The 14,535-nt window shown below is 41.8% G+C and overlaps 1 protein-coding gene across 1 annotated transcript; it reads left to right on the top strand.

Annotated features, from left to right (window-relative positions):
* The first annotated feature begins 9,400 nt into the window (after positions 1-9,400).
* Positions 9,401-13,412, top strand: LOC118388337 (probable G-protein coupled receptor 173). The gene has a single exon (XM_035777291.1). It carries the CDS (start codon positions 10,285-10,287, stop codon positions 11,404-11,406), a length of 1,122 nt encoding a protein of 373 aa, XP_035633184.1. The 5' UTR covers positions 9,401-10,284; the 3' UTR covers positions 11,407-13,412.
* Positions 13,413-14,535: the final 1,123 nt, after the last annotated feature.

The following is a 14,535-nucleotide window of genomic DNA, read 5'->3' as shown; positions in this document are numbered from 1 at the left end:
TGTCCAATTATTGATAAACATGAGCCTGTTAATAAGAAACTGACTGTTAGAACAGTTAAGGTTCCATGGCTTGATGAGGAATTGAAAAACTGTATGGTTGAAAGAAATGGGGCAAAAAGAATGGCTAATAAATCTGACTGGTTTATAATCTGACTGGCTGATTTACTGCAAATTGAGAAATGATGTGACTAAACTCAACAACAACAAAAAGAAGAAACCGTATAATGAAGCCAAAATCAACATAAAGCATGATGAAAAAAAAAATCAGTACTTTAAATGAAGTTATGGGCAGAAAGACCAATTCAACTCCACCTTTTATCGAATCAGATGGCTTATTCATCATAAAACCATTTGATGTTGCCAATTATTTTGATGATTACTTCATTGGCAAAGTGGGCAAACTTAGGCAGAAAATGCCAACAACTAACAGTGAGCCATCGTACTCATGGATAAAAAACTAATAATGAAAGAAAAGCATTGCAAGTTTGAATTTTGTAAAGTTAGTTTGGGAGAGGTGAAAACAATTATTGTTATCGATCAATATTGACAAACATCCTGGCATTGACAACTTAGATGGAAAGCTGTCAAATCTAAGCCTAGAGGAAAGACTTTGTCCTCGGGCCTGGAGGGAAGCCAAAGTATTCCGCTACTCAAAAGTGGTAAAACGGCATTTGCGGGTTGCAGACTGTTGGAAAAAATGACCAAATACAATGCTATTTCTCTGTAAACAAATTAACAGACTTTCAGCATGCTTATAAGAAGGGAACTGACACAAATTACTGATGATTGGTTGAAAGTCATTGATAAGAAGATTGTGGAAGCTGTACTGTTAGATTTCAGTGCAGCCTTTGATATTATCAACCATAATCTGTTGTTCAAAAAAATATATGTATTATGGCTTTTCAACCTCTGCCATATCATGGATTCAGAGCTATCTAAAGAACATGAAGGGTTTTCTTTAATGGAAGCTTCTCTAATGTCACACATGTAAAGTGTGGTGTACCGCAGTGCAGATCTCTAGGCCCTCTACTCTTTTCTATTTTTACCAATGACCTGCCATTGGCATTTAACAAAGCATGTGTGTCCATGTATGCTGATGATTCAACCATATACGCATCAGCAACCACAGTTAATGAAGTCACTGAAACACTTAACAATATCACGACTCTGGATATGACCCAGATACAGAGTATTTATTAACACCAAGGGGCAGATCGAGGGCAGGCAGATGTTTGTAATCCAAGGCAGTGTCATTAAGGGTCAGAATGGCGGGCAGGCTCAGGACAAGCAGAAGACAAGAAAATGAGAATTGGAGAAACGGGAAACACGCTGGTAAGACCTGACAAAACAAGACAAACTGGCAACAGACAAACAGAAAACGCAGGTATAAATGCACAGAGTATAATGGGGAAGAATAGGAGACACTTAGTGGGGGGTGGAGACAAGTACGAGGCAGGTGAAACAGATCCCGGTGTGACAAACAACGAGTTGCAGTCTGTTTTGGAATGAGTGGCCAGGAATAAACTGGTCCTGAAAATCTCTAAAACTAAGAGCATTGTATTTAGTACAAATCATTGCCTAAGTTTTAGACCTCAGCTGAATCTGGTAATGAATGGTGTGGCTGTTGATCAAGTTGAGGAGACTAAATTACTTTGCTTTACCTTAGATTGTAAACTGTCATGGTCTATACCTTAGATCGTAAACTGTAATGGTCAAAACATATAGATTCAATGGATGTAAAGATGGGGAGAGGTCTGTCTGAAATAAAGAGATGCACTGCTTTTTTGACACCTCACTCCCAAAAGCAAGTCCTGCAGTCTCTAGTTTTGTCTTATCTTGATTATTGTTCAGTTGTGTGATCGAGTGCTGCAAGGAAAGACCTAGTTAAGCTCAGCTGGCCCAGAACAGAGCTGCACGTCTTGCTCTTCATTGTAATCAGAGGGCTGATATAAATCCTATCCATGCCAGTCTCTCCATGGTTAAGAGTTGAGAAGAGACTGACTGCATATCACTTCTTCTTTTTATAAGAAACATTAATGTGTTGAAAATACCAAATTGTTATAGTCAACTTACACAGAGCTCTGACACACACTTACCGCACCAAACATGCCACCATGCCTATTCACAGTCCCCAAATCCAGAACAAATTCAAGAAAGGGTACAGTATTATATGGAACTTCGTTCCATCTCATATTGCTCAAATGAACAGCAAACCTGGTTTCAAAAAACAGATGAAGCAACACCTCACAACACCTCTCCCCTATTTGACCTAGATAGTTTGCGTGTATTAATATGTAGGCTTCATGTGCCTTTTGTAAAAAAACATACATAAAAAAATAAAACATGTAGTTCTGTCCTTGAGCTGTTGTCTGTTAATCTTCTGTATTATGTCATGTTTAATATTTTGTGTGGACCCCTGAAACAGTAGGTGCTGCTTTTGCAACAGCTAATAGGGCTCCTAATAAAATACCAAATACCAAACTGCTTGCTATACACTGTACTACGTGATTATAGCAGGTTTACTAACGCATTAGTTCTAGTAGCTATGTTGACTATGACATTAGCTAATATGGTGACAACGATGTAGGCTGTGTGTAGCGGTTAGCGGTTATGGTATGAAAGTTTGGCTAAGGTGCCACCAGCCACCTGTGAGAGGAAGCTAGGAAAGGAGGAAAGGAAAGGGAGCTAGGAATGGAGGAAAGGAATCTAAGAAAGAAAATTAGAGAAGGAAAGGAAGTAGGAAAGGATGTTAGGAAAGATAGCTAGGAAATGAGGAAAGGAGCTAGGAAAGGAAATTAGATAAAGAAAGGGAGATAGGGAATGAGGAGAGGAAAGGGAGGTCGGGTAGGAAAAGGGATGGGCAACTTTGATGGGGTAGGAGCCACAAAAAAACAGAACTCATCATGAGGGGCCGCAGTGGCTCGTGGGTCTGCGTTCCCACCTCGTGACAGCGATGAGAACATGTTTTTAGATGTAAGTTTTTAGTGACGGGGCAGTATTCGGAAATTCGGATGAATGACGTGCCCAAAGTGAACTGCCTGGTACTCAGGCCCAGAAGCTAGGATATGCACATAATTGGTAGATTTGGATAGAAAACACTAAAGTTTCCAAAACTGTTAAAATAATGTCTGTGAGTATAACAGAACTGATATGAAAGGCGAAAACCTGAGGAAAATCCATCCAGGAAGTGGTATTTCTTTGATGTGGGGGGTTTTCAATTGAATGCTTATTGAGTATCTAATATGACCCAGATTGCCGTTCCTATGGCTTCCACTAGATGTCAACAGTCTTTAGACATTGTTTCAGGCTTGTTTTCTGAAAAATTAAGAAGAATGAGACCTTCCTGTTAGGGGACTGAGGAAGCATGCAGTGCTGGTTTGCGAGCGTGAGCCTTTTTCCTTTCTATTGAATATGCTATTGTCCGGTTTAAATATTAATATTAATATGTGATCCCTTATTGATGTCACTTGTTAAATCCACTTCAAATGTTGTAGAAAAAGAGGAGACAGGTTAAAGAAGTATTTTTAAGCCTTGAGACAATTGAGACATGTATTGTGCAAGTGTGCCATTTAGAGGATGAATGGCTAAGACAAAAGATTGAAGTGCCTTTGAACAGGGTATGGTAGTAGGGGTCAGGCGCACCGGTTTGAGTGTGTCAAGAACTGCAGCACTGCTGGGTTTTTCACGCTCAACAGTTTCATATGTGTTGTCTCCAGGTCCTGATTGGCTTGCTCCGACTGGCAGTTAGACTGGGAATTAAAACTAGAGAACAGGCTGGCCGACAATCCAATGAGGGAACAGAACGCCTTCCAGAACCAGGATGAGAACTGAGGACCGCGATCGGAGACCATGTTGACCGGAAGTCCATGGATCCGGAAGATGTGCTATACCATGAGCTGGGCCGTCTACTTCGCTGAGGGAAACTTAGGAAGGGGGATAAAATGGGCGGCTATCCACCACTGTAAGGATGGTGGTGTTGCCATCTGACGGAGGGAGACCTGTGATGAAGACCGATAATATATGGGACCAGGGGAGGTGAGGAACAGGGAGTGGTTGAAGGAGGCCAGCCAGAGCATGCTGCAGAGTCTTGTTCTGCGCACACACAGTGCATGAATGCGGAGCCGTCAGGAACAATGGTGGGCCATCAAAAACGTTGTCGGACGAAAGCCAAGGTCTTACGGGAGCCAGAATGACAGGTGAGCCTCAAAGAATGTGCCCATTCCAGAACCGGAGCACGGGCAGAATCCTTTACAAACATCCGGTTAGCCAGGCCCATCCCCATACCTACTAATCAGCCTGGTCTTTTAATGTGCAGGTAGATAAGAAATGCCCCGTAGTTCCACAATACAGATAGCTCTTGGTATTTAGTCTGTGTAAGCACTCAGCAGGAGACAATCTAGCCTTGCCCAGTTGCATGGGCTCCGGAGGAGGCAAGTTGAGAGCCCTTTGTGATTTACGAGAGAACTCGGGTGACAACGATCCACTTGGAAATGTAGACATTGGGGATTTCCGGGATTCCTCGGAAGCGAGGTAGAAATTGAGGATGAGCGAGGCCGACAGGGAACAGACTCCCTCTCCCTCCTACATTCCCGTAGCCGCTCATCGATCTGGATGGTCGAGGCTATGAGGGAGTCGAGCTCCTTGGGCAGCTCCCAGGCTGCAAGCTCATCTTCAATCACCTTCAATAACCGATGAAGGAACGTGTCGAACAGGGCTTCTGGGTTCCAGGCACTCTCAGCCGCCAACGTGTTATAATCCACCACGTGGTCTGCCACACTACACGAGTCCTGGCGTAGTTGGAGCATCCTACGAGCAGCCTCTCTCCCGGACAATGGAGAATCAAACACTTTACATACCTCGACCACCATGAACTCCTCCAGATTGAGGCAAACGGTGGACTGTTGCACCCACACCACTGTAGCCCAGGTGAGTTCCCTCCCGGACGTCAGTGTTATCAAATTCTCTATCTTCGAGCAGTCCGAAGGGAACGAAGAAGGCATAAGGTAAGTCAAGGCAGGCAAAGAGTCGTAATCCAAATCAGTGTCAGGCAGGTACAGGTTGTTAGGCAGGATCAGTGTTAGGACAGGCAGAAATGTCAGAACTGGGTACTCTGGGGAAAACAAAAACTAGAGCAGAGGAAATACGGGAACACGCTGGTAGGACTTGATGGGACAAGACAAACTGGCAACAGACAAACAGAAAATGCAGGTATAAATACACAGGAGATAATTGGTGTCACGGGTGCTCCCTCTCCGGCCTCTAGGTCACCAGGCTGCTCGTTAAGGCGCACACCTGTCACCATCGTTACGTATATTAACACAATATGACACTCACCTGGATTCCATCACCTCCTTGATTACTTGCCCTATATACAGTGGGGCAAAAAGTATTTAGTCAGCCACCAATTATGCAAGTTCTCCCACTTAAAAAGAGGAGAGGCCTGTAATTTTCATCATAGGTACACGTCAACTATGACAGACAAAATGAGAAAAAAATCCAGAAAATCACATTGTAGGATTTCTAATTAAATTAATTTGCAAATTATGGTGGAAAACAAGTATTTGGTCAATAACAAACGTTTATCTCAATACTTTGTTATATACCCTTTGTTGGCAATGACAGAGGTCAAACATTTTCTGTAAGTCTTCACAAGGTTTTCACACACTGTTGCTGGTATTTTGGCCCATTCCTCAATGCAGATCTCCTCTAGAGCAGTGATGTTTTGTTGTTGCTGGCTGTTGCTGGGCAACACGGACTTTCAACTCCCTCCAAAGGTTTTCTATGGGGTTGAGATCTGGAGACTGGCTAGGCCACTCCAGGACCTTGAAATGCTTCTTACGAAGCCACTCCTTCATTGCCTGGGCGGTGTGTTTGGGATCATTGTCATACTGAAAGACCAAGCCACGTTTCATCTTCGATGCCCTTGCTGATGGAAGGAGGTTTTCACTCAATCTCACGATACATGGCCCCATTCTTTCTTTCCTTTACACGGATCAGTTGTCCTGGTCCCTTTACAGAAAAACAGCCCCAAAGCATGATGTTTCCACCCCCATGCATCACAGTAGGTATGGTGTTCTTTGGGTACAACTCAGCATTCTTTGTCCTCCAAACACGATGAGTTGAGTTTTTACCAAAAAGTTCTATTTTGGTTTAATCTGACCATATAACACTCTCCCAATCTTCTTCTGGATCATCTAAATGCTCTCTAGCAAACTTCAGACGGGCCTGGACATGTACTGGTTTAAGCAGGGGGACACGTCTGCCACTGCAGGATTTGAGTCCCCAGCGGCATAGTGTGTTACTGATGGTAGGCTTTGTTACTTTGGTCCCAGCTCTCTGCAGGTCATTCACTAGGTCCCCCTGTGTGGTTCTGGGATTTTTGCTCACCATTTTTGTGATCATTTTGACCCCACGGGGTGAGATCTTGCGTGGAGCCCCAGATCAAGGGAGATTATCAGTGGTCTTGTATGTCTTCCATTTCCTAATAATTACTCCCACAGTTGATTTCTTCAAACCAAGCTGCTTACCTATTGCAGATTCAGTCTTCCCAGCCTGGTGAAGGTCTACAATTTTGTTTCTGGTGTCCTTTGACAGCTCTTTGGTCTTGACCATAGTGGAGTTTGGAGTGTGACTATTTGAGGTTGTGGGCAGGTGTCTTTCATACTGATGACAAGTTCAAACAGGTGCCATTAATACAGGTAACGAGTGGAGGACAGAGGAGCCTCTTAAAGAATAAGTTACAGGTCTGTGAGAGCCAGAAATCTTGCTTGTTTGTAGGTGACCAAATACTTATTTTCCACCATAATTTGCAAATAAATTCATGAAAAATCCTACAATGTGATTTTCTGGATTTTTTTCCCTAATTTTGTCTGTCATAGTTGAAGTGTACCTATGATGAACATTACAGGCCTCTCTCATCTTTTTAAGTGGGAGAAGTTGCACAATTGGTGGCTGACTAAATACCTTTTTTGCCCCACTGTATGTCACTCCCCTTGGTTCCTTCCCCAGGCGTCATTATTTCTGTTTCAGTTTCATGTCTGTGGGTTGTTCGTGTTTCTTGTTTTGGATTATGTTGCGTTTATTTATTAAAATACTCACTCTGTGAACTTGCTACCCAGCTCTCAGCGCACAACATTACAATGGAGACAAATGGGAGACACCTGATGGTGTCACCTGACACCTGATTATTAAGAGAACATCCCTGGTCATCCCAACTGCCTCTTATCTGGCAGACTCACTAAACTCAAATGCTTTGTTTGTAAATGATGTCTGAGTGTTGGAGTGAGCCCCTGGCTGTCCGTAAATAAATCAAACAGAAAAGTGTGCCATCTGGTTTACTTAATATAATGAATGTGAAATGATTTTTACTTTTAATATTGATACTTAAGTATATTTTAACAATTACCTTTACTTTTCATACTTAAGTATATTTAAAAAAACAAATACTTTAAAACTTTTACTCAAGTAGTATTTTACTTGTTGACTTTCACATTTACTTGAGTCATTTTTTATTATGGTATCTTTACTTTTACTGAAGTATGACAATTGGGTACTTTTTCCACCACTGTATGTAAATGTGATATTTTTTTGTTTTGATATGTTTATTATATATTTGTAAAAAAAAATAATCTAAAAACCTGCTTTTCCATTGTCATTGTGTGTAGATTGATGAGGAAAACAACTATTTCATCAATTTTAGAATAAGGCTGTAATGTAGCAAAATGTGGAAGGGTTTGAATACATTCCGAAGGCACTGTATATACTATATATAGTCTATGGGCTACATATCTGTACATGTGACCAGTGACCTAAAAGACCACGTGAGAGTTCCCCTAGTGTACAAAATCCACAGACAGACAATGTACATCACATTAAATCAAATGAGCACCAGCAGCCCAACATATTAGGCAAGACTAAACACTACTTCCTGGGCATAGCCCATACATTTGATGTCTTATTCTCGCTGTGATCCAGAGTCACCTGCCATTCACCAAGTTATTGCCTATCTTTTTATTGATCATGACTTATTCAGTCTTTTGTATCTAGGTTTTTAAGATAGAGGGCTATTTTCCTTCAAATTATGAGCTAAAGGAAATGGACCTTTAATGGACCTCTCTCTCTCCACTTTCTCTCTCTGCTCTCTCTCTCTGCTTTCTCTCTCTCTCTCTCTCTCTGCTCTCTCTCTCTCTGCTCTCTCTCTCTCTCTCTCTCTCTCTCTCTCTCTCTCTCTCTCTCTCTCTCTCTCTCTCTCTCTGCTCTCTCTCTCTCTGCTTTCTCTCTCTGCTCTCTCTCTCTCTCTCTCTCTCTCTCTCTCTTCTTCTCTCTCTGCTCTCTCTCTCTCTTCTCCCTCTCTCTCTCTCTCTCTCTCTCTCTCTCTCTCTCTCTCTCTCTCTCTCTCTCTCTGCTCTCTCTCTCTGCTCTCTCTCTCTCTCTCTCTCTCTCTCTCTCTCTCTCTCTCTCTCTCTCTCTCTCTCTCTCTCTCTGCTCTCTCTCTCTCTCTCTCTCTCTCTCTCTCTCTCTCTCTCTCTCTCTCTCTCTCTCTCTCTCTCTCTCTCTCTCTCTCTGCTCTCTCTCTCTCTCTCTCTCTGCTCTCTCTCTCTCTCTCCCTCTCTCTCTCTCTCTCTCTCTCTCTCTCTCTCTCTGCTCTCTCTCTCTCTGCTCTCTCTCTCTCTCTGCTCTCTCCCTCTCTCTCTCTCTCTCTCTCTCTCTCTCTCTCTCTCTCTCTCTCTCTCTCTCTCTCTCTCTCTCTCTCTCTCTCTCTCTCTCTCTCTCTCTCTCTCTCTCACACACACACACACACAAGTAGGCTGCAGATGGCACTAGTGAACCACAGCTGCCAGATTTGTGTTATCAACTCCATTGACATGCTAATGTTTAATGGAGTCAAATATCCTATATCGTGCCATATTACAGTATGTGCATACAGTTTGTTAAATAAGATAGATATTTATCTAACACATCACATATAATTGGTGATAGTAATATGTGGGCTTCTGTCTTATAACTATTAAATTGTCATATTATGGTTGGTTAAAAACAATCGTGGGGATATAGTGTAATAGGCCTAGCATACTTGGTGGTGCCAACCAATCATGTTGGCAAAATTGTGTAAGCCTACCCTGCATATTGACAAGTCAAAAGGGGATTTAATTTGAAAATATAAGACTAAAACAGTGGAAACCGGAAAATAAACCCTTTATATAGGCTACTGTGGTGGCATTCTTCATAATGCAGCTGTCCTGTATGACCTGTATGTCTATGCATTGACTCAATTACTTATATTTCAAATGAGAGGATTTTAGGTTAGGTTGGTTATAAACACATGACTGTGCCTTTAAAGCTGCCTCAGTGTAAAAGGAACTGAGCACTCGGAAACGATTTGACAAGCCTTTCTAGACATGGAAAATCATGCCTTGGGAATGCATGAGACAGGATCTAATTATTGAGTGATTCCATGTAGCGCCGCAGACTAATGTAGCGCACAGGAGATCGGACAACTGTTTCTCATCCGAGGACGTGGATGAGCCTACATTTAATCTATCTCGACATTAGCCGGTGCTGTTCAGTGTCTCTCCACCTTATCATAATCGATTCAACCTCGTTTGAAAACGTAAAGTGTAGGCTTTTCCTCAAATGCAAACCAACGATTGTAGTTTATAGATATGCATTAGTTTGTATTGCTGGATGTATTCGTACGCCATGCCTTCGATTGAGTGGACTGAACAGTGGTTTGGCTATAGTCTGCCCAACCCTGTTAATTGCGTGCTGAAGAGATGATGACGGCCTGTCCTCCGATTTATGTTTATTTATTCCTCAAGACGAACGAGAACCTCAGCATCAGTGGAAATGGTGGAAGTGTTCTTGAAATGTCTGGCAGTTAAACGGATCCATTTAAGATGGTGTGTGCAAAGACGGCATGTTTCAGAGCAATATGTTTGCTATCAGCAGAAAATGGAACTACGAACATGGGTGTAGCCTATTTCATATTCAAAACGGAAACTTGTGAGATGAAGGATAACAAGAAAATACATTTCGATGGATCTCAGTCGCTTCTGAAATCAGGCAATGCTTCAAATCCAGGAGAATAATGAATGATATTCTAAAACGGTTAAAACCTAGATGCTGTTCATCGTGAGGTAGTGTAACATAATCGTGCATCATGATAATTTCTTGCTGGCCAATTTTTATCAATCATTGATAGGCCTACTTCGACCGGGGAAAGCACGACCACTTGATGTGGGGATATAGAATACACGCGCCTTTGACAATAGCTTGGTTACATAGATGGCAAATTCAAGCGAGTTTGGGGAAAGCAGTCCCACGCTACATAATTATGCCATCACCGCCTCTGCGGTGAAACTGGCCTCGCTCGGTCTGGTCATTTGCATCAGCCTTTTCGGGAATGCGGCGTTGTCCCTGCTAGTGCTGAAAGACATCTCCCTTCACAAGGCTCCGTATTATTTTCTACTTGATCTGTGCTTGGCAGATGTAATACGGTCTGCCGTGTGTTTACCGTTTGTGATGATATCAATCAACAACCGTTCCATCTGGACGTACAGCATTATACGTTGCAAAATTATCGCGTTCCTCTCGGTCCTTTTTTGTTTTCATGTGGCGTTTATGCTCTTCTGCGTCAGTGTAACCAGATACATGGCGATTGCACACCACAGGTTTTATTCCAAACGAATGACATTGTGGACATGTGTGGCAGTGATTTGCATGGTCTGGACCCTCTCTGTCGCTATGGCTTTCCCCCCTGTATTTGACGTTGGCACCTACAAATTCATCCATGAAGAGGAACAATGCATTTTTGAGCACCGATATGTGAAAGCAAATGACACCCTGGGTTTCATGTTGATGCTGGCTGTCATCGTGGGAACAACTCACGTTGTTTACATCAAAATGTTGTGTTTCGTGTACGACCATCGGAAGATGAAACCCGCTCAGCTTGTCCCAGCAATAAGCCAAAACTGGACCTTTCACGGGCCAGGTGCAACTGGGCAGGCAGCCGCCAATTGGATAGCAGGATTTGGACGTGGTCCCACCCCACCAACATTGGTGGGAATCAGACAAACTTCGCATAATGGAAACAGAAGGCTGCTTGTCTTGGATGAATTTAAAATGGAGAAACGCATAGGGAAAATGTATTACATGATAACCCTGGCGTTTCTTATCCTCTGGGCCCCGTACATTGTTACTTGCTACATTCGAGTGTTTGTTAAAGGAGGCACAATTCCACAGGTCTACCTGACGGCAGCCGTGTGGATGACGTTCGTTCAGGCGGGGGCGAATCCCATTATTTGTTTCATATTCAACAAGGAGCTGAGATCGCGCCTCAGAGCCAGTTTCCCATGTTGTCTCAGCACACAGACGCCTATGTCTATGGAGCCATACTGTGTCATCTGATAGGTTCTACTGTTGTTTTAGACAAGGGAAAAAGAACAGAACTGTCATGTTGGTTTTGAAGCCTTGGGTGATATTACTCTGTTGCTATGCTTGTCCAATTTTCCCACACAGGCTGGCCATATTTTGTGATTTGCACTTACAGAAAGTGCAAAATGTTGCCAATCTGTATTTCGAATAGGCCTACTAATAATGTTGCATATTTGAAGAATCTCATTGGGATATTATTTGAGTACTGTAGGCCTATGGCAATTCAGTTACAAGAGCATAAGACAATTCTGTACATTCTCTAAAGCTGTTTATTTCTTTATTCTGAACTTTTTAAAATCAAATATGTTGTAGCTTTCATAAAATCTTCATATAATTATTTGTGTGGAGAAGGTGACAAAAACACACTTTTACAGTCTTTTGCAAATACATTTTCTTCCTGGATTTTAATAACATGTGTTGATAAAAATGTATACCTTGCACATTCCCTGTAAAAAAAAGACAAATGTAATGTTTTTTTCTATGGACAAGGACAATGGAACTCTAAAAGAAGCAAAGCATCAGTGCTGCAGAGAGATGTTTGCAATGTTTATACTTCTGAGTAAATAAACAACAGATTAATGATTAGTATTGATTTGATTCTGTTATACAGGTAACTGAACAATATCCGTTATGTGTTTCAATACAATAACAATATAGACACATCCTATTCTCTACCACTCATCCTCAAACGCTAACTGAACAATTGACCATATTTTGTTGTATCATTACCTCCTCTATAGCACAACATGTGGGGGGTTGTATTACCCTGAAACAATAATATAATTATACTAAAATCGGGATATCTGGGCAGATTATGTTTTCATTGTGATCACCTAACTTGTTACCATACTATTACCATGTTATTACCACTTTATTCTGCACTGTAATGTAAAATGCTACCATCATTCATGTCCCCGAGAATTTAGCCGGCCTTAGAAAGTTTGTGCTTCTGAAAAAGCAGTGCAGCAAGAGTCCAGTTTGCCTCTGCTTACACACTCCATTCTTCTCATAAGACTTTAACTAGCCAGCATGCACCTTTCAGTATGTAAAAAATCCAACCGTGTATAATAGAGTCATTATTCTAATCACTGCTCGTCTCAGTTACAGGCATGTAAATGAACATTTGTCAGCTAACTGGAGTCCTTAATCTTTGTAGCCCGGGTTGACTTCCCTAGGGGGAAGTGGGATAGAGTGGGAACTGCTGAGCTGATGTTTCTGGGTAGAGCATCCCGGTGTACCTACAGTATACCTACTGTGCACCCTCCCTCCCTGGCCTGGCCCGGCATCACTGCATTCATAACCATTACCATCACAACATGCCTGCTCCGCTCTACTCCCAGCATGACTCTGTTGCTTCTGAACGACTGAAACGTTCTCACCTGTGAATTCTCTCATGCAGTATCATTTCAGATCAGGCATTTTTTATACAACAGCTCTGCCCCAGGAGAACTCTCTCTGCTGCTTTGTTTTGCTTAGAAGTGCCTCTTGAACATTTGTGCATGTACACGGCCATATTGTTGACCCCACATTTGCCTCTGTTAGTTACTCAGAGGCAGTTTTGCACACCTGAAATATGTTCAAAATGCAATATAACATTTCATCCCGAGAGTAAGTTCGGATGAAGTCTTGAGTTATTGCAAAGAGTTTATGGTGCCATTGTCTGAATATACCTATATTGAAATGGCAGGGCTCTACAACGGTGTGGCTTATACAAGCCAATGTCAAAATTGTATACTGTTCTATTACCATGGGAGGGACTGTTTGGCTCGTAAAACCTGATTATCGGCTTTGTAATAGGCTGTGTTTGCATTCCCCAAACTGCACCACAGCTTCATTTATGGCATAGCTCATCTCTCAGCTTACCATCATTGTACAGGAAACTTGGTTATATTTTTTGTTTTTCCATCTAGAGAACAATTTCTGTACATTATGTTATGGTACACTACTTGGACCTAATAAACGGATGATCAACTTATTGAGATACACATTTTACGGTCTGTCAGATACTGTCAGCTTTGACCAATGAATTTATATTAATTGCAGAAGATACCCACCCCATCTGTGAGTACGCTCTATATTTGGGACATTGGGAGATTGCTCCATTAAGAAGCCAAGCTTATGAATATTGAGGAACTAGTCTGAAATGTAACTAGATCTGAATAACACAGTTTTCCATGAATAAAGAATGAGATTAATATGAGTCAACGAACATCGGACAAATCTAATTATAGCTTTGGGCTTTAAATAAATGCCCTGTAAAATGTACCCAGAAAATTACACAATTTCAGAGCTGTCGGATTTCTGGAGACCTGCTCCCTGTTATTAACAGAGAAAGCTATTTCTTTCTTTGTTTAATTGAGTGGCAAATAGCACTTTCTGTTTTAACCTCTAAATGCCCAAACTCGTCAAATTATTGGGAAGCTAAGATGCTACTTCGTTGCTTTGTTGGGGTGGCAGGTAGCCTAGTGGTTAGAGCATTGGGACAGTAACTGGAAGGTTGCTGGATTGAATCTCTGAACTTTACCTTCATTTAACTAGGCAAGTCAGTTAACAACAAACTCTTACTTACAATGACAGCCTAGAAACAGTGGATTAACCACCTTGTTCATGAGTAGAACAACATATGTTTACCTTGTCATCTCAGGGATTTGATCTAGCAATCTTTTGGTTACTGGCTCAATACTCTAACCACTAGCCTACCTGCCACCCCAAGGTGGCTAACCCAGTGTTCCCCGGTAGCCCGTCATTGTAAATAAGAATTTGTTCTTAACTGACTTGCCTAGTTAAATAAAGGTGAAATAAAATACAAAAATATATATCAATAATTAACTACAGTAGTAGTGAAGTATGGGTCAGTTATTTCAAACGTACAACATGCTTTGGGCCCAGGATTTTTCCTCTCTCTCTGTACTTCCATCATGTGCATGTCACTCATATGGCAAGGGGCTGAAGCTAATTGGTTGAACTCAAATTGCTAGCGGGCTGTCCACAATAGGGGAAAATGGCATATGTCAGTTTCCAGAAAAAAATGAACTTTGATGACTACTAAATACTTTTAAACCTCCCACTTTGGGCTGGATGTGTCAATGTGTAGATCATACA

The sequence above is a fragment of the Oncorhynchus keta genome, chromosome 10 (assembly GCF_023373465.1).
Source record: "Oncorhynchus keta strain PuntledgeMale-10-30-2019 chromosome 10, Oket_V2, whole genome shotgun sequence".
Classification (NCBI taxonomy): domain Eukaryota; kingdom Metazoa; phylum Chordata; class Actinopteri; order Salmoniformes; family Salmonidae; genus Oncorhynchus; species Oncorhynchus keta.
Note: the sequence above shows the minus strand (reverse complement) of the source record. Positions and strands in the feature narration are given on the sequence as shown.

Bases quoted from the DNA above. Each gene is read 5' to 3' on its own strand.
- LOC118388337 (XM_035777291.1), top strand. From the start codon at position 10,285: ATGGCAAATTCAAGCGAGTTTGGGGAAAGCAGTCCCACGCTACATAAT.